The sequence below is a fragment of the Eleutherodactylus coqui genome, chromosome 3 (assembly GCF_035609145.1).
Source record: "Eleutherodactylus coqui strain aEleCoq1 chromosome 3, aEleCoq1.hap1, whole genome shotgun sequence".
Classification (NCBI taxonomy): Eukaryota; Metazoa; Chordata; class Amphibia; order Anura; family Eleutherodactylidae; genus Eleutherodactylus; species Eleutherodactylus coqui.
In genome coordinates this window covers 239,673,887-239,696,966 of record NC_089839.1, presented here as the reverse complement: position 1 = coordinate 239,696,966, position 23,080 = coordinate 239,673,887, and the positions used below count along the sequence as shown (strand labels likewise).

Genomic DNA, 23,080 nt, shown 5'->3' with positions numbered 1-23,080 from the left:
TTGTCTCGCGCCGAACAGGGGGGGGGTTGAAAAAAAAAAACGTTTTGGCGCGGGACAACCCCTTTAAGTATCTATTCCTCTACTCATCCTGTTCTGGTATTGTTTTTAAGTGCATATTAATCACACCATGTCTGTGCCTTTTTATATGCATGTGAGTATACATATATGCCTCTTTGGATCTATTACATTTAAGCCTGAGGAAGAACCCTGAGTAGGCTCTAAGCTATAACATCATGTATTTTTGTTAGCTATTAAAAGGTATCATATCTACAAGATTATTTGGTTTCTTTTGCTGAGAACAATCACATTTTGCTCTACTGGCTAACAAGGTACTAAACTTTTTTCTCTAAATTATATTAGAATTAGCATTTAGTGGTGTTTGAGCTCCCTCTTGTGACCAAAACTGATATTGCAGTCTGCATTATTGTAGCTCAGTCCTAAATGCCACACAATGGCTGACAGAAGCAGTGGATGGGACCTCACTCTGAAACCTAGTGCATGGTGGCAGGGCCACTGTGATCTGTAAGAGGGGAGCAGAGCACTGCTCACCCCTCTTACACCGAGATCCTGTTAGTTTGTAAGTAACCTGTTGCCCTGTCATCTTCACCTGTTTTGGCTGTGGGCTTGTTTGGAACTGCTGTGCCTGGGAAGAACCCTGGACCATAAGAGTGATTGCAGAACTGGAGCACTTTTTGACCGTTATCTGGAGAGATAGAGATGGTACTGTGGGCTCTGCTAAACCCTAGGGACTATTTATGCTGTGAGAAGAGCATCATTTACATGAGCTATGATTTACGTTAGTAAATTATACGATTGATGAAACCGACCAAATAGCGATTACAGACAAGCATTTACACACAACATTATCATCTAAATAATTGTTCTAAAATCATTGTTTGATCACATATTGACTATCAATCATATGATTCATGTTTAGCACAATGATATATCTATCACTGATTATTTTTATGTTCATATAACTGACTTTTTGCCTGATGAACAAGCAATTTATTGATAATCATTGAGTTGCTTCACTTAAATTAAGTGATAAAGGCCCATTTAGACACAATGATTATTGCTCAAAAGATGTCTTTTGAGCGACTTTTGAGCGATAATCGTTGTGTCATTTACATCACAAGATGATCACTCAAACATTGAGCAATCACCTTGTGCTCCGGTGGATGCAGAAGACAAGCGGGAAATGCTTGTTCTCTGCATCCAGCTGTTCCCTGCTGGGAGCGCCCGGCTGTCATACAGCCAGTGCTCTGAGCAGAGAATGCAGAGAATAATTGGGGTGGCGCTTATTCTCTGCATCCAGCTATTTCCTGCTGGGAGCGCCTGGCTGTCATACAGCCGGGCACTCCGAGTGCTGGATGCAGAAGACAATCAGGGTATCCCCACTTGTCTTCTGCATCCAGCTGTTCCTTGCTCTAAGCGCCCGGTGGTTATACAGCCGAGCGCTCCGAGTGGAGGATGCAGAAGGCAAGTGGGGTGTCCCCGCTTGTCTTCTGCATCCAGCTATTCTCTGCACAGAGCGCCCGGCTGTTATACAGCTGAGCGCTCTGAGTGGAGGATGCAGGAAACAAGCGGGGTGTCCTCGCTTGAATTTTGCATCCAGCTGTTCTCTGCTCTGAGCTCCCGGCTGTTATACAGTCGGGCGCTCCGAGAGGGGTGTGGAGAACAGAGCCGGACCACTCTGTTCTTCATTCCCAGCCTGTCATCAGGGAGCAGGATACAGCTGGAACAATAGTATCAGCTCTATCCCGCTGTGAATCCATGATAAGGCTCATCGTTGTCTTTCAGCATGCTGAAAGATAACTATGAGCGACGGCTTAACAAAAACTGCATAATGTCAGTGCAGTTACACACAAAAATTATCGCTCAAAAGACGGCTTTGAGCGCATTTTGAGCGATAATCATTGTGTCTAAATGGGCCTTTACAAGTTCGCTTGTTTGTATTTGAATCTGACCAATTATCTGCTTATGTAAATGGACCTTTACATTACTTTTCACCTTGATTTGTATTCTAGTCCAATTAATTGCAAAGAAACAGAACTCATGATGAGGCTATAGACAGTAGGGCATTATGCTCTGTAAGTCAGATGTCTGGAATACAAAACTTGTATTTTTGTCGCACGTTCCACAATTATGATTTATTGAGCCCCATTACTTTATCAAAAGTTTATTATGGGGTGTGGCTGCAAGGCCTGTAAAATTTGCTATCATTTATGCCAGAAGCTTGCATACATTATAGTTGTAACCTATGCTGGTATATGTTTCAGTCTGAGCACAGTGGTACCATATGTTGCAAGAGATGTATTAAAAGGTTTTTGCCTCTTAAATAGTGATAAGCAATTAGTGGAATAATTGGTTTGTGTCGATATCAGGCCAATTTCACAAAAATCATCGTAAATCGGGATGGTCAGTTCTGACTCCCATAAAATCAATCGGAGTAAAAGTCAGGTTTGAAATTGGATGCAAACTATTCCTACAGATATCTCAACTTTTGTACATTACTTTTAAACCCTTTGATTCTAGATCACCAGTGTTGGAAGAGACTGCAATACAAAACTGTCTAGATCCGGATTTTGACAGTTTTGCTATCATAATGGCAAGTAAAAGGCAATTAAACTAATAAGACAAGCAGACAATTATAACCCTCAAAAGGGTAAGTTTTTCCCACAGAGAAATTGCCAAGAAAGCGAAGATGGCAGTCACTATAGTTTCCTGTAACTGGAGGAAACTCTGACATGAAGAGGTATGGCAGATGAGGCCACTACAAAATCAGGTGACAAGTTTCTGAGAGACAACAGTTTGCCTGATTGGCCTCACATCACAAAATCTGCAAGCACAGCTTAACCCCTTGAGTGGCGGGTTTCCTACCACCCTGTCGTGCCCACCAGGGCAGGTTTTTTAAAATGGTCTAATCATTGAATTTCAACTAATTTTGCAGTTGCGTCTCAAGAGCCATAACTTTTTCATTTTTCCATTGACACGGCCATATAAGGGCTTGTTTTTTGCGGGACAAGTTGTGATTTTTTTAAACAGGGGGGAGGAAAAAAAGAAATGGGGAAAAAAGAAAAAAAGGGGCCATGTCATTAAGGGGTTAAATAATGCATTAACTTCCTTCTCTGGGTCATTACGATGCATGGATACCACATGTGTGATTGTATTTTTGATGTTTTACAAAGTAAAGGAAGACAAGTGTTTTTATAATTTTTTAACTTTTAAAAAAAATTTTTTTTTTGGTCCCTTTAGGGGACTTCCACAGGGACCCATCAGGACCCCTGATCACATTCCGGGGGTCCGATGGTGACAGCCCTTTACATGCTGCAGTGACAGCCCTTTACATGCTGCAGTCACATAGACTGCAGCATGTAAAGGGTTAACACAGCAGAGATTGGAGGTTTTCTCTGATCTCTGCTGTAAGAGCTAGTACCTAGCTGTCCTCTGACAGCTAAGTACCAAGCTCTCCCTGCCACAGAGACCATCGGCTTGCTTCTGACAAGCCGATGGTCTCTATGGCAACCTGTAAACAAAGCAGGAGATTGCCGGCATATCAGCAATATCGTCTGCTGGTTTTTCAAAGCCCTTGCACTGCTCTGTGTGGGTCTGTGCAGGCAGAGCACATTGTCACAGCTTGTGGCATTGTGCTCTGCAGCTCCCATAGTGATACATAGCCCGGAAATCTTCCGGGCTATGTTGCTATGAGCAGTGGAGCTCGTCCCGGAAAATTTCCGGGCGTGCCACTCAAGGGGTTAATGCAGCAAAAAATAGACAAGTTTCCATTTTAGATGTACAGAAAGACTTCTATGCAGATTTGACAGGTAGAATATCAGTAAGAAAGCCACTGCTGAGGCTGCAAAATAAAAAAAAGTCTAGCCTGGACCAAGCAGCACTTCCAGTGGACTGTTGAAGAGTAGAAGAAGGTCTTAAGGACCGATGAATCAAAATTTTACATCTTTGGTACATCATGCAGGGTATTTGTATGCCATCAAGTCTGTGAAAGGAGGTTTCCTGAGTGTGACACCAACTGGAGGAGGAAGCGTGATGCTCTGGGGCTCTTTTGCTAGATCCAGAGTTAGCAACTTTTACAGGGTGACTGGCACACTGGACAAAAAGGACTACCACAGTATTTTGATACACCATGCAATACTGATGTACACCTATTTGGTCAGGGGTTCAAATTACAGAAAGATAATGTTCTAAAACATTCTACTAGGTTGTAAAAATTACTTGGAAAGACAAGAAGAAGCTGGTAGGCTTCAAGGAATGGAATGCCCTCCAACAGTCCCCAGACTTAAGCCCCATTGAGCTTTCTCCTTCATCTGTTCCCTGTTGCATTGAAAATCCCCATTGACCTGAGCATTGACTAGAAAGGGAAGAAGAAATTGAATTGCATAATTATTTTATATGTTTCACAATATCAAATATCGATTAGATAAAATAATTTTTAATGCTTATTCAAAGTACTATGAATCAATAAAAGAAGTTATCGTAAGCACATACCAAGACATACGGGCGGCTTATCCCACACTCCACCTCGACATCTGATTACCTTAAGACCATGAAGTTTGTAAAGTTGTGGACACTTGTATTTTACTGATGAACCTGAATTGTAATAGTTTCTCATACTTGTCATGATTTCCCCATATTCTATAAATGGAGGCCTGCCGCAGGATGTGTTTGCTGAAAGACATTAAATACATGAATTTAACTAATTAATCATGAGAAATTGTTTAATTTAATTAAATTTAAGCAAAGTTAAAGGTTTTTTTCAGGCAAAGACTATTAATAATCTATCGGGTCTAAACCAGTCTTAGCCGGATCTAGCTGCACGGAGGACTTTTGCTAGACCACGTGCCTGATGGTACGCAAAGCTTTACAGTTAGTAACATCTTATATGTTATTTATCATCACTAGAATTCTTGACTTTTAGGTGTTTGGAAGTGGACAGCAACACGGAAGAGGAGAGTAGTATGCTATATGTTTACAGACCTACCAGAGGAAAAGTTGTAAAGGACAGAATAGCTACATTGAAACTCATTAGGGAAGATGAGGATTTCCTTGACAGAGCAGAAGCGACTCTTCAGAATGTTGATGAAAAATACATTTTCAGTGTACCTGCAGAAGCAGAGGAATGGAAGCAAGTGACCAGGAGAAGCAGGAGGATCAGGAGTCAGTCAGCACTAGAGATGAGCGAACGTACTCGGATAAGCACTACTCGTCCGAGTAATGTGCTTTATCCGAGTATCTCTCTGCTCGTCCTGAAAGATTCGGGACACGCTGCGGAGCGGGGAGCTGCAGGGGAGAGCGGGGAGGAACGGAGGGGAGATCTTTCTCGCCCTCTCTCCCGCCCGCTCTGCCCCGCTCCCCGCTGCGACTCACCTGTCAGCAGCGGAGCGCCCCGAATCTTTCAAGACGAGTACAGCGATACTCGGATAAAGCACATTACTCGGACGAGTAGTGCTTATCCGAGTATGTTCGCTCATCTCTAGTCAGCACCCATACTGCTCAGGAACTGGTACTAGGCTCTCATGCAGGAGAACAACAAAGAGGTACATCACGAAATGACTTTGCCCACAAAGAGCAGTCTAGGAAGCAGTCAGAATCCTCTTGGGTGGAGATGGTTGTGGGGGATTTCCTATTGATAGGAACAAAGACCACTGTCTGCAGACCTGACATATCCTCACAAGAGGTGTACTGTCTTCCAGATGCACAAATCAAAGATGTGTCAGACAGGCTATCAAGACTTTTCAGTTCTCTAGACCACTAGCCATTCCTATTAAACATGCAGGGACAAATGACACTGCAGAAAATGATCTTGCAACTATCTGTAGAGACTTTGAAGACCTCAAAACGATAGTAAAGGAACTAGGAGCACAGTTTGTCTTCTCATCCATCCTACCAGTGGATGGCCATAGAATATAGAGATCGAACAGGATTCTAGAGGTGAACAACTGGCTACATAGATGGTGGCATCAGCAAAGATTTAGATTTCTAGAACGTGAAGTGAATTACCTATATGACGGACACCTTGCTAGAGATGGGTTGCACCTTAAAAAGACAGAAGAGCATATATTTGGTAGGTGCCTTGCTACACTCATTAGGAGAGCTTTAAACTATAACAATTTGGGAAGGGAAGTGAAAGGCCAAGCAAAAATATACAGCTAGTTAATACAATTGAGACCCTTCCTATTAGAAGTGTAAAGAAATAACAAATACCAAAAAATCTGAAGGAAAGTAGAGGAGCAAGAGACACCGATCACAAACTAAATTGTTTTTTCACAAATGCACAGCACATGGGAAACAAACAAGGAGAATTGGAGCTCCTAACACAGGAAGAGAAATATGATGTCAAAGATATGACGTAAACTTAGTGAAATGATACACATGATAGGAATACAAGGCTTGACGGATACAAGAAACAAACCAATAAAAGGGAGGAGATCTTGCTTTGTATGTTAGGAAAACATTCATCTCCACAGAGATTGAAACTTCAGAGCATGGTAGTTCTGTAGAAACTGTTTGGGTATAAATACAAGGAGAGAACAACAGAAAGGACACCATTGTAGGCATTTAGTATAGGCCATCTGAACATGCAGAAGATATTGATGAATTCTTTCTACATCAGATGGCCAAGCTCTCAAAAAAGCATGACATAGTGATTATGGGAGATTTTAACTATCCAGACATTTGTTGGGAATCTCTCTCAGGTAAAAGTAATGGATCCAACAAATTCTTATCCGCTCTTGCTGACAACTTTATCTTCCAAAAGGTAGAAGAGAAAAAAAGGGGATCTGCTATCTTGGACCTAATTCTTCCCAATGGAGAGGAAATGGTTAAGGAAGTATGGGTGGCTGGGAGCTTAGGAGGCAGTGATCATGCTATCCTTAAATTTTAGATAAGCCAATGGGTGGTCAGGACAGTGCCTCTGTTGATTGCAGCCAGATCTTTGAAGGAATCAACCTGTATCAGCTTTTTATGCAGGGGCCAAAAGGTGTGAAATAAGGGGTATGTCAGTGAAGGATACCCTGTCCCAAAGAGACATCCAAGGAGAGCATGCTTGGGGAAAAGTCTGGGGTGTCAGGAACCCCCAGAAGTAATAAGGTATAGACAAAAAGAGAAAAAAAGACTCCTGTGCAAAGGGAACCGGTAGAACTCCAAGAAGTAGACACAATTATATGGCCTACATGTGTGAATAGACCTCTTATATAATCAATGCAGAGTAGTCATAAAGGATGATAGAAGCTCAGCAAAAGGATCATAAACAGATATTCTTATTGACAAACAGAAGGGTGCAACGTATTTCGGAGCTCTAGTTGCTCCTTTTTCACGCACAAATCCTCAGTTCTCTCTGCTCCAATGGAATAACATGGGGAGGAAAACCTGAAAAGACTCAAACTTCAAAGTTGGATTTCAGAAAGGGAGATTTTAATGAACTCAGAAAAAGAGTAGAAAGGATTCAATGGCTGTTTGTTTTTAAGGACAGACCTGTCCAAGAAGATTGGGAAATATTGCAAAATGAGATTTTCAAAACACAATTGTTAACAATTAGAGATGAGCGAGCACCAAAATGCTCGGGTGCTCGTTACTCGGGACGAACTTTTCGCGATGCTCGAGGGTTCGTTTCGAATAACGAACCCCATTGAAGTCAATAGGCGACCCGAGCATTTTTGTATATCGCCGATGCTCGCTAAGGTTTTCATTTGTGAAAATCTGGGCAATTCAAGAAAGTGATGGGAACGACACAGCAACAGATAGGGCAGGCGAGGGGCTACATGTTGGGCTGCATCTCAAGTTCACAGGTCCCACTATTAAGCCACAATACCGGCAAGAGTGGGCCCCCCCCCCTCCCAACAACTTTTACTTCTGAAAAGCCCTCATTAGCAATGCATACCTTAGCTAAGCACCACACTACCTCCAACAAAGCACAATCACTGCCTGCATGACACTCTGCTGCCACTTCTCCTGGGTTACATGCTGCCCAACCCCCCCCCCCACGACCCAGTGTCCACAGCGCACACCAAACTGTCCCTGCCCAGCCTTCAGCTGCCCTCATGCCACGCCACCCTCATGTCTATTTATAAGTGCGTCTGCCAGAGGAACCGCAGGCACACACTGCAGAGGGTTGGCATGGCTAGGCAGCGACCCTCTTTAAAAGGGGCGGGGCGATAGTCCACAATGCTGTACAGAAGCAATGAGAAATCCAATCCTGTGCCACCTCCATCTGGAGCTGCACACGTGGGCATAGCAATGGGGAACCTATGTGCCACACACTATTCATTCTGTCAAGGTGTCTGCATGCCCCAGTCAGACCGCGGTTTTTTATAAATAGTCACAGCCAGGTACAACTCCGCAATGGGAATTCCGTGCGCACCCACAGCATGGGTGGCTCCCTGGAACCCACCCACTATACATAAATGTATCCCATTGCATTGCCCATCACAGCTGAGGTAATGTTGTGCTTAATGCAGGTGGGCTTCGGCCCACACTGCATGCGCCAGTCTGACTGGGGTTCTTTAGAAGTGGACAGATGTAGTTACAACTCCGTGTGGACCCACAGCATGGGTGGCTCCCTGGAACCCACCCACTGTACATAAATGTATCCCATTGCATTGCCCATCACAGCTGAGGTAAAGTCGTGCTTAATGCAGGTGGGCTTCGGCCCACACTGCATGCCCCAGTCAGACTGGGGTTCTTTAGAAGTGGACAGATGTAGGTTTAACTCTGTGTGGACCCACAGCATGGGTGGGTGCCAGGAAGCCACCGGCGGTACATAAATATATCCCATTGCATTGCCCATCACAGCTGAGGTAATGTCGTGCTTAATGCAGGTGGGCTTCGGCCCACACTGCATGCCCCAGTCAGACTGGGGTTCTTTAGAAGTGGACACATGTAGGTTCAACTCCGTGTGGACCCACAGCATGGGTGGCTCCCTGGAACCCACCCACTGTACATAAATGTATCCCATTGCATTGCCCATCACAGCTGAGGTAATGTCATGTTTAATGCAGGTGGCCAAATATTAATTGGATTACACTGTAGGCGAGGGCACCAAAAAATTGGTGTAGCAACAGTACTAATGTACCTCTGAAAAATTGCCCATGCCCAACCAAGAGGGCAGGTGAAACCCATTAATCGCTTTGGTTTATGTGGCTTAATTGGTAACTAGGCCTGGAGGCAGCCCAATTTAAATAAAAATTGGTTCACGTGGAAGTTTCAACGCTTTAATGAGCATTGAAAGGTATAAAAATTGTTTAGAAAAATTATATGACTGAGCCTTGTGGCCCTAAGAAAAATTGCCCGTTCGGCGTGATTACGTGAGGTTTCGGGAGGAGGAGCAGGAGGAGGAGGATGAATACTATACACAGATTGATGAAGCAAAAATGTCCCCGTTTTTGATGGTGATAGAGAACGATGCTTCCATCCGCGGGTGCAGCCTACGTATTGCTTAGGTATCGCTGCTGTCCGGTGGTGGAGAAGAGAAGTCTGGGGAAATCCAGGCTTTGTTCATCTTGATGAGTGTAAGCCTGTCAGCACTGTCGGTTGACAGGCGGGTACGCTTATCTGTGATGATTCCCCCAGCCGCACTAAACACCCTCTCTGACAAGACGCTAGCCGCAGGACAAGCAAGCACCTCCAGGGCATACAGCGCGAGTTCAGGCCACGTGTCCAGCTTCGACACCCAGTAGTTGTAGGGGGCAGAGGCGTCACGGAGGACGGTCGTGCGATCGGCTACGTACTCCCTCACCATCCTTTTACAGTGCTCCCGCCTACTCAGCCTTGACTGGGGAGCGGTGACACAGTCTTGCTGGGGAGCCATAAAGCTGTCCAGGGCCTTAAAGAGTGTTCCCCTGCCTGTGCTGTACATGCTGCCTGATCTCCGCGCCTGCCCTGCTACCTGGCCCTCGGAACTGCGCCTTCTGCCACTAGCGCTGTCGGATGGGAATTTTACCATCAGTTTGTCCGCCAGGGTCCTGTGGTATAGCAACACTCTTGAACCCCTTTCCTCTTCGGGTATGAGAGTGGAAAGGTTCTCCTTATACCGTGGGTCGAGCAGTGTGTGTACACCCAGTAATCCGTAGTGGCCAGAATGCGTGCAACGCGAGGGTCACGAGAAAGGCATCCTAACATGAAGTCAGCCATGTGTGCCAGGATACCTGTACGCAACACATGGCTGTCCTCACTAGGAAGATCACTTTCAGGATCCTCCTCCTCCTCCTCAGGCCATACACGCTGAAAGGATGACAGGCAAGCAGCATGTGTACCCTCAGCAGTGGGCCAAGCTGTCTTTTCCCCATCCTCCTCATCCTCCTCATGCGCCTCCTCCTCCTCCTCAACGCGCTGAGATATAGACAGGAGGGTGCTCTGACTATCCAGCGACATACTGTCTTCCCCCGGCTCTGTTTCCGAGCGCAAAGCGTCTGCCTTTATGCTTTGCAGGGAACTTCTCAAGAGGCATAGCAGAGGAATGGTGACGCTAATGATTGCAGCATCGCCGCTCACCACCTGGGTAGACTCCTCAAACTTTTCAAGGACCTGGCAGATGTCTGCCAACCAGGCCCACTCTTCTGAAAAGAATTGAGGAGGCTGACTCCCACTGCGCCGCCCATGTTGGAGTTGGTATTCCACTATAGCTCTACGCTGCTCATAGAGCCTGGCCAACATGTGGAGCGTAGAGTTCCACCGTGTGGGCACGTCGCACAGCAGTCGGTGCACTGGCAGATTAAACCGATGTTGCAGGGTGTGCAGGGTGGCAGCGTCCGTGTGGGACGTGCGGAAATGTGCGCAGAGGCGGCGCACCTTTCCAAGCAGGTCTGTCAAGCGTGAGTAGCTTTTCAGAAAGCGCTGAACCACCAAATTAAAGACGTGGGCCAGGCATGGCACGTGCGTGAGGCTGCCGAGCTGCAGAGCCGCCACCAGGTTACGGCCGTTGTCACACACGACCATGCCTGGTTGGAGGCTCAGCGGCGCAAGCCAGCGGTCGGTCTGCTCTGTCAGACCCTGCAGCAGTTCGTGGGCCGTGTGCCTCTTATCTCCTAAGCTTAGTAGTTTCAGCACGGCCTGCTGACGCTTGCCCACCGCTGTGCTGCCACGCCGCGCGACACCGACTGCTGCCGAAGTGCTGCTGCTGACACATCTTGAGTGCGAGACAGAGGTTACATAGGAGGAGGAGGAGGAGGGTGGTTTAGTGGAGGAAGCATACACCGCCGCAGATACCAGCACCGAGCTGGGGCCCGCAATTCTGGGGGTGGGTAGGACGTGAGCGGTCCCAGGCTCTGACTCTGTCCCAGCCTCCACTAAATTCACCCAATGTGCCGTCAGGAAGATATAGTGGCCCTGCCCGCCTGTGCTTGTCCACGTGTCCGTTGTTAAGTGGATCTTGGCAGTAACCGCGTTGGTGAGGGCGCGTACAATGTTGCGGGAGACGTGGTCGTGCAGGGCTGGGACGGCACATCGGGAAAAGTAGTGGCGACTGGGAACTGAGTAGCGCGGGGCCGCCGCCGCCATCATACTTTTGAAGGACTCCGTTTCCACAACCCTATACGGCAGCATCTCCAGGCTGATAAATTTGGCTATGTGCACGTTTAACGCTTGAGCGTGCGGGTGCATGGCGGCGTACTTGCGCTTGCGCTCAAACACTTGCGCTAGCGACGGCGGGACGGTGCGCTGAGAGACATTGGTGGATGGGGCCGAGGACAGCGGAGGTGAGGGTGTGGGTGTAGGCCAGGAGACGGTAGTGCCTGTGTCCTGAGAGGGGGGTTGGATCTCAGTGGCAGGTTGGGGCACAGGGGGAGAGGCAGCGGTGCAAACCGGAGGCGGTGAACGGCCTTCGTCCCACCTTGTGGGGTGCTTGGCCATCATATGTCTGCGCATGCTGGTGGTGGTGAGGCTGTTGGTGGTGGCTCCTCGGCTGATCTTGGCGCGACAAAGGTGGCACACCACTGTTCGTCGGTCGTCTGCACTCTCAGTGAAAAACTGCCAGACCTTTGAGCACCTCGGCCTCTGCAGGGTGGCATGGCGCGAGGGGGCGCTTTGGGAAACAGATGGTGGATTATTCGGTCTGGCCCTGCCTCTACCCCTGGACACCGCACTGCCTCTTGCAACCTGCCCTGCTGCTGCCCTTGCCTCCCCCTCTGAAGACCTGTCCTCAGTAGGCGTAGCAAACCAGGTGGGGTCAGTCACCTCATCGTCCTGCTGCACTTCCTCCGAATCCTCTGTGCGCTCCTCCCTCGGACTTACTACCCTTACTACTACCTCACCGATAGACAACTGTGTCTCATCGTCATCGTCCTCCTCACCCACTGAAAGGTCTTGAGACAGTTGCCGGAGGCCCCCAGCCTCTTCCCCCGGACCCCAGGAACTTTCCAATGGTTGGGCATCAGCCACGATAAACTCCTCTGGTGGGAGAGGAACCACTGCTGCCCAATCTGAGCAGGGGCCCGAGAACAGTTCCTGGGACTCTGCCCGCTCCTCAGAATGTGTCATTGTAATGGAGTGAGGAGGCTGGGAGGAAGGAGGAGCAGCAGCCAGAGGATTCTGAGTTGCAGCAGTGGACGGCGCAGAGCTGTGGGTGGACGATAGCTTGCTGGAAGCACTTTCTGCCATTCACGACAGGACCTGCTCACACTGCTCATTTTCTAATAAAGGTCTACCGCGTGGACCCATTAATTGTGTGATGAATGTGGGGACGCCAGAAACGTGCCTCTCTCCTAATCCCGCAGCAGTCGGCTGCGATACACCTGGATCAGGAGCTCGGCCTGTGCCCACACCCTGACTTGGGCCTCCGCGTCCTCGGCCGCGTCCACGTCCTCTAGGCCTACCCCTACCCCTCAGCATGCTGTATTACCAGTAGTTCAGAAACAGAACGCTGTAATTAAATGTGCCGCTTATTGGCCTGTGGTTGGAGGCTGACTTCGCTTACGGAACGCCAGGAAATTATTTGGCGCAAGCCTGCTGTAACACTTAGCTGACTGCGTATGATTTTGTAGAACTACTACACCCAGCACACACAGACCCAGAACACTGAGCACAGTGACAGGCAGGCCAAATAGATTTTTTGGTCACATTTTTTTAGCAAAGGCCTACTGCCTATATTAAATTAATATGTCTTCTGTCCCTGCCTCCACACTTCTGGCCCTAGGGTATGTCACTGAACTGCAGAGTGTTGCACTAATAACTGCAACACAGCAGTGATTTCAGAGCCCAGACAGAGCCAGGAAATAATTTGGCGCAAGCCTGCTGTAACACTTAGCTGGCTGCATATGATTTTGTAGAACTACTACACCCAGCACACACAGACCCAGAACACTGAGCACAGTGACAGGCAGGCCAAATAGATTTTTTGGCCAAATTTTTTTAGCAAAGGCCCACTGCCTATATTAAATGAATATGTCTTCTGTCCCTGCCTCCACACTTCTGGCCCTAGGGTATGTCACTGAACTGCAGAGTGTTGCATTACTAACTGCAACACAGCGGTGATTTCAGAGCCCAGACAGAGCCAGGAAATAATTTGGCGCAAGCCTGCTGTAACACTTAGCTGGCTGCGTATGATTTTGTGGAACTACTACACCCAGCACACACAGACCCAGAACACTGAGAACAGTGACAGGCAGGCCAAATTGATTTTTTGGCCAAGTTTTTTTAGCAAAGGCCCACTGCCTATATTAAATGAATATGTCTTCTGTCCCTGCCTCCACACTTCTGGCCCTGGGGTATGTCACTGAACTGCAGAGTGTTGCACTATTAACTGCAACACAGCGGTGATTTCAGAGCCCAGACAGAGCCAGGAAATTATTTGGCGCAAGCCTGCTGTAACACTTAGCTGGCTGCGTATGATTTTGTAGAACTACTACACCCAGCACACAGAGACCCAGAATACTGAGCACAGTGACAGGCAGGCCAAATAGATTTTTTGGCCAAATTTTTTTAGCAAAGGCCCACTGCCTATATTCAATGAATAATATTAATATGTCTTCTGTCCCTGCCTAACCACCACTTCTGTCCCTGAAGTATTACTGCAGGGCGCAATGCTCTGCACGGCCGATATACCAAAAAAAAAAATGTGCAACACTGCAAAAAGTAGCCTCCACACTACTGCACACGGTTAGATGTGGCCATAAGAAGGACCGTTGGGGTTCTTGAAGCCTACAATAACTCCTAACGCTCTCCCTGCCTAAGCACTTCTGTCCCTGGAGTATTACTGCAGGGCGCAATGCTCTGCACGGCCGATATACCAAAAAAAAAAAATGTGCACCACTGCAAAAAGCAGCCTCCACAGTACTGCACACGGTTAGATGTGGCCCTAAGAAGGACCGTTGGGGTTCTTGAAGCCTACAATAACTCCTAACACTCTCCCTATAGCAGCTCCAACACAATAGCACTTTCCCTCAGCTATGTCAGAACGCATCTGTGGCGAGCCGCGGGAGGGGCCGATTTTTATACTCGGGTGACACCTGATCTCGCCAGCCACTCACTGCAGGGGGGTGGTATAGGGCTGGAACATCACAGGAGGAAGCTGTAATGCCTTCCCTGTCTTTCAATTGGCCAAAAAAGCGCGCTAACGTCTCAGAGATGAAAGTGAAAGTAACCCGAACATCGCGTGGTGCTCGTTACGAGTAACGAGCATCCCGAACACGCTAATATTCGATCGAGCATCAAGCTCGGATGAGTACGTTCGCTCATCTCTATTAACAATCCCTAAAAGAAGCAAGAGTGGGAAGCATTTAAAGAGATGAGGATGGATGAATGCAAAACTTAAATACATGCTAAAAAGGAAGAAAAATATGTTTATCAAATGAAAAGATGGGGACATATCTAAATATAATGCAGAAATTGCAGGACAAGTGTCAAAAAAGCTAATGCTAATAATGAGTTGAGGCTTGAAAGTGAGGCCAAAAGGAATGGGGGTGGGGGTTATGTCAAAAGCAAAATAAAAATCAAAGATTCTATAGGATGTTTTCAGGATGAAAAAGGTATTTGGTTAAAAATGATGTTGAGAAGATCAAACTTTCAAATTCCTATTTTGTAAGAAAGGAAGCAGCAGATGTAATTGCTGAACCACTCGCCATAATCTTTGAAAATTCCTGAAAATGTCCCTAGCTTCAAAAAAGGGAAGAAGGTGTACCCAGGAAACTACAGGTCTGTGAGCCTGACTTTTATATCGGGAAAAAGCTTTCAACAAATTATTAAACAGCATGTATGCAAGTACTTGGATGAGAATAAAGTAATTAACCAGAGCCAGCATGGGTTGGAACAAACAAGTCTTGCCAGAGGAATCGAATTTCTCTTTAATTAGATCAGGAAAATGCAGTAAATACAGTATATTTTGATTTTTGCATTTAACAAATTATCTCATTCCATCCCTATAGAAAAAGTGACCAAATATGGTATTGAAAAGGTAACTGTTACGTGGATTCACAACCAGTTGAGTGATTGCACTCAAAGACTGTCTTAGTTTTGTTCAACATTTTTATAAATAATCTACAAGGAATTGAAAGAAATTGAGGGGAAGGTGATCAAATTTGATGATGACACAAAGCTAGAGGGATAGCTAACACTGGAGAAAAGAGAGATAGCATTCAAAAAGATATGGACAAGCTTGAACAGTGGGAGGTGACTTACAGAATGGTATTTAACAAAGAGATAGTTCTACATATGGGCAAGAAAAATCAAAAAAGAAGCACATACAGAATGGGAGAAATTGAACTAAGCAGCACACGGGAAAAAGACTTTGGTATATTAATGGACCACAGACTAAACATGAGTCTACAGTGTGATGCAGTAGTAAAAAGGCAAACACAATTCTGGGATGCACTAAGAGAAGCTTAGAATCTAGATCGCGTGAGGTAATTATTCCACACCTACTCTTCCGTAGTCAGACCTCATCTGGAATACTGTCCAGTTCTAGGCACCCCAATTAAAAAAAAGAAGCTTGAGCAAGTTCAGAGAAGAGCTACCAAGATGGTGAGCGGTGTGCAAACCATACTGGTAGACCTATGAGGAACGGTTAAAGGATCTGGGCATGTTTAGATTGCAAAAAAGAAGACTGAGTGGAGACTTAATAGGGGTCTACAAATATCTGAAGGGCAGTCACAGTGCAGAGGGATCAGCCCTTTTTTCATTTGCACAAGGAAAGACTGGAAGCAATGGGATGAAACTGAAAAGGGAGGAGACACAGATTAGATATTAGACAGTGAAGGTGATCAATGAGTAGAGCAGGTTACCACAGGAGGTGGTGAGTTCTCCCTCAATTTAAATCTTCAAACAGAGGCTGGACAGACATCTGTCTGGGATGATTTAGTGAATCCTGCATATAGCAGGGAATTGGACCAGATGATCCTGGAAGTCCCTTCCAACTCTACCATTCTATCTTTAGTATATTTTATCTGTAGTTAAACCCCAGGGACCCACCACTCGAGATTCCTGGCGATCACCCAACCTGCAGCCAGTGCAGGACATGTGTTAGAGGGGACGTGGGGAAGAAGTGGTTTACTTTAACTTTGGTCCCTGGCGATCTACTATTGAGGAACACTTTTGCATCACCAGTGGCTCGGCACTCACTAGAGGCTGCCGGGGAGCCTGTGCTGTGGTGCACTGAAAATGCCATGTATTCTGAGGGGAGGGGGAGCAATGTAGCTATAAAAATCAGCTGCAGATTTTGAAGTGTTTTTATGCAGAAATGCTTTGGAATTTTTGCTGGTCTGAACATACCCTTAAAGGGGTTGTCCCGCGCCGAAACGGGGTTTTTTTTTTTCCAACCCCCCCCTGTTCGGCGCGAGACAACCCCGATGCAGGGACGTACAGAAAGCTTACCGGAGCGCTTACCTTAATCCCCGCGCTCCGGTGACTTCTATACTTACCTGTGAAGATGGCCACCGGAATCCTCTTCCTCCGTGGACCGCAGCTCTTCTGTGCGGTCCATTGCCGATTCCAGCCTCCTGATTGGCTGGAATCGGCACGTGACGGGGCGGAGCTACACGGAGCCTGCATTCTGCACGAGCGGCTCCATTGAAGAGAGCAGAAGACCAGGACTGCGCAAGCGCGGCTAATTTGGCCATCGGAGGGCGAAAATTAGTCGGCACCATGGAGACGAGGACGCCAGCAACGGAGCAGGTAAGTAAAAAACTTTTTATAACTTCTGTATGGCTCATAATTAATGCACAATGTACATTACAAAGTGCATTATTATGGCCATACAGAAGTGTATAGACCCACTTGCTGCCGCGGGACAACCCCTTTAATGTTCCAAGGTGCTCACACCTACTCAGTTTTAAATCTATGCAGTGTAACAGAGAAAAAAAACAAGTCTGAGCAGGTGGAAGAATTACATAGCTGGATACAAAATAGAGACAGCAGGTGGCGCTATTCCAATATTAGACCTGGAGTATCTGAGATAGAATAATTTTTAGTAAGTGTAAATACAAAAAAGTCATAATTTGGGGCTGGATGTAACTATAAACAGCATTTTTCAGGGGACAATCTTGAGAAATGTGTCAGACTATTTCTATAAGGACAGATGTGAATGGTGTTTGGAGTCCTGACTAGAGATGAGCGAACGTACTCGTCCGAGCTTGATATTCGTGCGAATATTAGGGTGTTCGGGATGCTCGTTACTCTTAACGAGCACCACGCGGTGTTTGGGTTACTTTTACTTTCCTCTGTGAGATGTTAGCGCGCTTTTCTGGCCAATTGAAAGACAGGGAAGGCATTACAACTTCCCCCTGCAACGTTTAAGCCCTATACCACCCCCCTGCTGTGAGTGGCTGGGGAGATAAGGTGTCACCCGAGTATTGAAATCTGCCCCTCCCACGGCTCGCTACGGATGTATTCTGACATTAGTTCAGGGAAAGTGGTATCGTGTTGGAGCTGCTATAGGGAGAGTGTTAGGTGTATTGTAGGCTTCAAGAACCCCAACGGTCCTTCTAAAGGCCATAAATCGTCTCTATATGCGCTCAGTGGGGCCGGCGGCAGCAGCGCCGACCCCATTGAGAACATATAGAAGACAAATCCTTCTTTTCTGCCACAGCTGTAACAGCTGTAGCAGAGAAGAACGATGTTTGCCCATTGAATTCAATGGAACCAGCAATACAGCAGGTTCCACTGAATGCACTGGGCTGCCGGCGATCGCAGGATGAATGGTCGGGAAGGGGTTAAATATATAACCCCTTCCCTGCAATTCATCCAGAAATGTGATACACTAAAAATATATACCGGCGTATAAGGCGACGGGGCGTATAAGACGACCCCCCAACTGTCACCTTATACGCCGGCAATACAGTGGAGCAAAGAATAAAAAGCATTACTCACTTCTTCAGACGATCTGCGCCGCTCCTGTAGACTGTCATTCCTTCCTGGTGTTCTGCGGTGCTCCTGCAGGCTGTCGCTCCCTCCTGGTTCCCGGCAGAGCATTGCTTTCTCTACGAAAGGCTTTAAATCCACGCCTCCAGAAACACACGTGCCTTCAGCCAATCACAGCCAATGACAGTGATGTCATTGAATTGCTGTGATTGGCTGTGTTTCTGGAGGCGGGGATTTCAAGCCTTTCATAGAGAAAGCTTTAGTCCGTGGACCAGGAAGGAGTGACAGTCTGCAGGAGCGCCGCAGATCGTCTGAAGAAGTAAGTAATGCTTTTTATTCTTTGCTCCACTGTATTGCCGGCGTATAAGGTGACAGTTGGGGGGTCGTCTTATATGCCCCGTCGCCTTATACGCCGGTATATATTTTTAGTGTATCACATTTCTGGATGAATTGCAGGGAAGGGGTTATATATTTAACCCCTTCCCGACCATTCATCCTGCGATCGCCGCAGCCCATTGCATTCAGTGGAACCTGCTGTATTGCTGGTTCCATTGAATTCAATGGGCTAACATCGTTCTTCTCTGCTACAGCTGTTACAGCTGTGCCAGAGGAGAACGATCTTTACGCTGACAGTGCGGGGGGGGGGGGGGGCACTCTTGCCGCTATTGTGGCTTAATAGTGGGACCTGTGAACTTGAGATGCAGCCCAACATGTAGCCCCTCGCCTGCCCTATCCGTTGCTGTGTCGTTCCCATCACTTTCTTGAATTGCCCAGATTTTCACACATGAAAACCTTAGCGAGCATCGGCAAAATACAAAAATGCTCTGGTCGCCCATTGACTTCAATGGGGTTCGTTACTCGAAACGAACCCTCGAGCATTGCGAAAATTTCGTGCCGAGTAACGAGCACCCGAGCATTTTGGTGTTCGCTAATCTCTAGTCCTGACCAAAATGTTTAGGAGAAGTGGGATTATGGTGTTAGTTATAAGAGTACTACTCAGGCACAACTCAGATCATCCCATCTGTGTGCTGTCCACATTGACATCCGCTATTCTTGAAAAAGCCAGATTTTACGGTCCCAAAAATTGGACAGAAAAAAAGCCAGCGTGCATGTACCCTTAGAGAAATACATGTTGCTTCTAGACCACAGGTGTCAAACACAAGGCCTGTGGGCCGAATCCGGCCCACCACCTTGTTCAACGTGGCCCGCGAGCAGGATCGGCATCATGTGCTGGCGGCCGCTCACCACAGCAGTGAATACCAGCTGGGGGGCTGCGGCTTCCCTGCGGGTATTCACGCACTGGCGCAGATCTCAGGTACACACAGTGACATCAGTGTGCACCCAGGATCCTCCTCCCCCTTCCCTAGTTCCGCGAGAACAGAAGGGAGGAGGCATTCCGACATGCACACTGATGTCACAGTGTGCACCTGCAATCAGCGCCAGTAACAGCGAGCAGAAGAGCAGCAGCACTTCCACAAGGAGGAGGAGGGGGCAAGTATATGGATTTCATGGGGCTTTATCACTACTGATATAGGGGATACTATTAGTAATAGTGTCCCCTATATCGGCCCCAGTAGTAATAGCATTACTACTAGGGATGCTGTGAGGGTCACTATTACTGCTGATGCCTCTGTGGGGGTCACTATTACTGCTGATGCCTCTGTGGGAGTCAATATTACTGCTGGGGCTGCTGTGGGGGTCACTATTACTGCTGATGCCTCTGTGGGGGTCACTATTACTGCTGGGGCTGCTGTAAGGGTCACTATTACTGCTGATGCCTCTGTGGGGGTCACTATTACTTCTGTGGCCGCTGTGGGGGTCACTAGTACTGCTGAGGCCACTGTGGGGGTCACCAAGCTGTCAGTGCTCTGCGGTGAGCCTATCTGGACCCAGTGGAGAATCGCTATGATTCTCCATTCGTGGACACCGCAGCTGTGCTTTCCATAGCAACGCTATGGAAAGTGTTCACTGCGTTACCCGTGGGTAACGCAATGAACAATCGTCCCGTGGACAGGCAACCTTACAATTATAGTCAGCCCTTTGAAGACAACCATCAGGCTGATGTGGCCCTCCGTGAAAATGAGTGTGACACCCCTGTTCTAGACGATATCATGGTCACCTTCTATAGGGATGAAAATCATTTTTTCTCGGTTAATAAATGATTGATTTTGTTTCTTTAGAACATGCCTTATGTGACATTACCTATCTTGTGGCAAGTTGGATATTTCAGGATACTGTTGTTACATTTTATCATTAGCTCTGCAGGATCTGTTATGTTATATCCAGAAATACATTCAAACCGAACATCTTCATTGTCTCCATAATTTAGTCCTCGATTATCCTTTAGTTGTACATTGTGTTCTCTCATGTCATTCTCCTGGACAGTGCATGACACTGACAAAATATGAAACAAATCATATTAAAAATCAGCATGCAAGTCAGACAACTTATTCTGTAAGCTGGCGGTATCTATAATACGCTTGTGTGTTTTTATTAGCCTGTATTGGTGTGTATGTTGTACTGATAAGTAGTCTGTATTCTGCTTGTGCAGAAAGCGTCAAAGTAGCAAACCCACACTAGAGCAGCTTAGTGAATAAATACTGTACCAGAACCAAGCTTGATTGTTCCCAGTAAGAGCAATCAAGTAATCTTGTAGATATGACATCTTATAATGGCTAACAAAAATATATCATGTTATAGCAAGCTTTCAAATCTTCTATGGACCCTTCATCAGATGAAATGAAGCTGATAAAGGGTCCATAGATGATCCGAAAGCTTGCTGTAACATCATGTATTTTTGTTAGCCATTACAGGATATCATATCTACAAGATTACGTGGTTTCTCTTACTGGGAACAATCACACTTTGCTCTACTGGCTAACACAGTACCAAACTTTTTTGGTACAGTATGAAACAATCTCAATACACAGATACAATACCAAAATCAAGCTCATAATATAAATACTGCCATATAACCAAATTCATGACATAAATGCATAAGCAGAACTAAGCAATTGTGTTGCGGGGGCACTGCTGGGCTGACAGTAGCACCTTGTTACATCAGAGGGCAGAAGACAGAGCCAGGAGGAGGATGATTTATGTAGTTCCATATGATATTGCTGCAAATAATAAAAAAATCATTTAGCCCGGCAGACCTAAGGGGAACTATTAGTGTTGCTTGTCATGAAAGGGCAATAAAATTAACCCGATTTTCGCTAAATCGGATCAGCTGAATTTGACACGATTTTTTTTGCGGAAATGACAAGTAGATTGAATTTCCCACAATGCCTAGGACAGAGGTCAACATGCAGCTAATCAGCAGCCAGGACACCTTGATGACATCACTAAATGTTACTTCCATCCTGCATATGGGCAGCACTTTTATTGGATGCCAGCATCACATGACACAGCAATATATAACATAGGCACTGTATTACCAGCAACTATTGTACAGATAAGCTCAGGATAGAGAAGCTGCAATATATAAGTGGGAACATAGAAACTGCATCACGTTTGTATGCCTATACAAAATGCGCTCTGTGCTTAGAGAGAGAGATTCTGTAGAGGATATATATCTGCTGGTGAGAAAAATTGTATACCTGCAGAGAAGATAAACTGGGTTGTATTGGAGGGACCAGAGAAGCTGCATGAACATTATATGCCTATACAGATGTGCCGTGGCCTGTGGGAGACCTATCTGCAAAGCATATATTTCTGCTGTAACCGTATGTAGCAGCAGACAAACTACACTGTTGCGTGGGGAATATTACAGTTCTCTATTTGTGGCCTCAGATGTTAGTCAAAGTCACAGATCTTGCTAGTATAAATTGTTTGCAGGCTTTACACAGCTACCTGTGGGATGAGTAGGAGTAACCAAAGTTCCGCAAAACAGGGTCATATATGTATAATATATACTCTCCGGCCTTCTGTTCTCACATATTGTGCCACCCTGGGATTGTGGCCTAGTAGCTGCCAGAAGGTTTTTGTGAATTAGAGAAAAAAAACCCATGGAAATGGCAAAAAGACATAGGAGGAAATTCAATAAAAGAGTTTAAGAGGGACCTGGACGTCTTTCTTGAACATTACAATATTCCGATTGTCAGGCTAAATGGTGAAAAATTGGCTTCTACTTGTTTTTTTTGCCTTCTTCTGACTCAACATTGGGGGGTAATAGGCTGAACTGGGTGGACATATGTCTTTTTTCAGCCTAACATACTATGTTTGTCGGCATAGGGTGAAGAAAGATTATGGAGGAGTAGTGTTATGCGCCAATAAGCACGTCTCTACCTACTGTGCGTTAGTCTGCAATATGCTTAGCATCATCCAAAGTAAGTTATGAAGCTGAGTTATGAAAAATGAAGAATAACTATGTTTATAGAGGAAGCCCGTTACCCAAATGGCCGATAGATGAGACATTGCTGTGGCTGATAGACAAGACATTTGTTTATGATGTAACATTTAGGAAATTCGTTAAACGGTTAAAGTGACCCTCCAGATTCAGGACAAAATTCTGTCCCGGGACTGGAGTGGAATAAAATAAATTACCTGCACTTATTTTTTTCTGCCGTCCCTCCAATCAGGTCCTGTTTTGGGCCAACCAAGATGGCTAATAAAATCTTTTGACTACCTAATCTCCAGTGTGCATTGGTAGTGTTAGACTACCAATGCCTTATAACTGCTCTCTGATTGACCAGAACTCCTCACGTGATCAAACTGGCCAATCAGAGAGCCGTGCACAATGTGCATTAGGTTTAGCCATCCTGCAGAGCCAAAAACA

The 23,080-nt window shown here is 46.3% G+C and overlaps 1 protein-coding gene across 3 annotated transcripts in view; it reads right to left on the bottom strand.

Moving 5' to 3' along the window:
• The window catches only part of LOC136621577 (complement factor H-related protein 1-like), a 164,391-nt gene that overhangs the window by 8,901 nt on the left and 132,410 nt on the right, over positions 1-23,080 (bottom strand). For 2 of the 3 annotated variants that reach the window (XM_066597149.1, XM_066597152.1), the window contains 3 exons: positions 20,506-20,697; positions 4,510-4,689; positions 608-703 (listed from right to left, as the gene is read on the bottom strand). In XM_066597149.1, coding sequence (XP_066453246.1) covers positions 608-703; positions 4,510-4,689; positions 20,506-20,697 — 468 coding nt within the window. The remainder of the gene's footprint in view (positions 1-607; positions 704-4,509; positions 4,690-20,505; positions 20,698-23,080) is intronic. The other variant, XM_066597151.1, reaches the window with a different exon arrangement.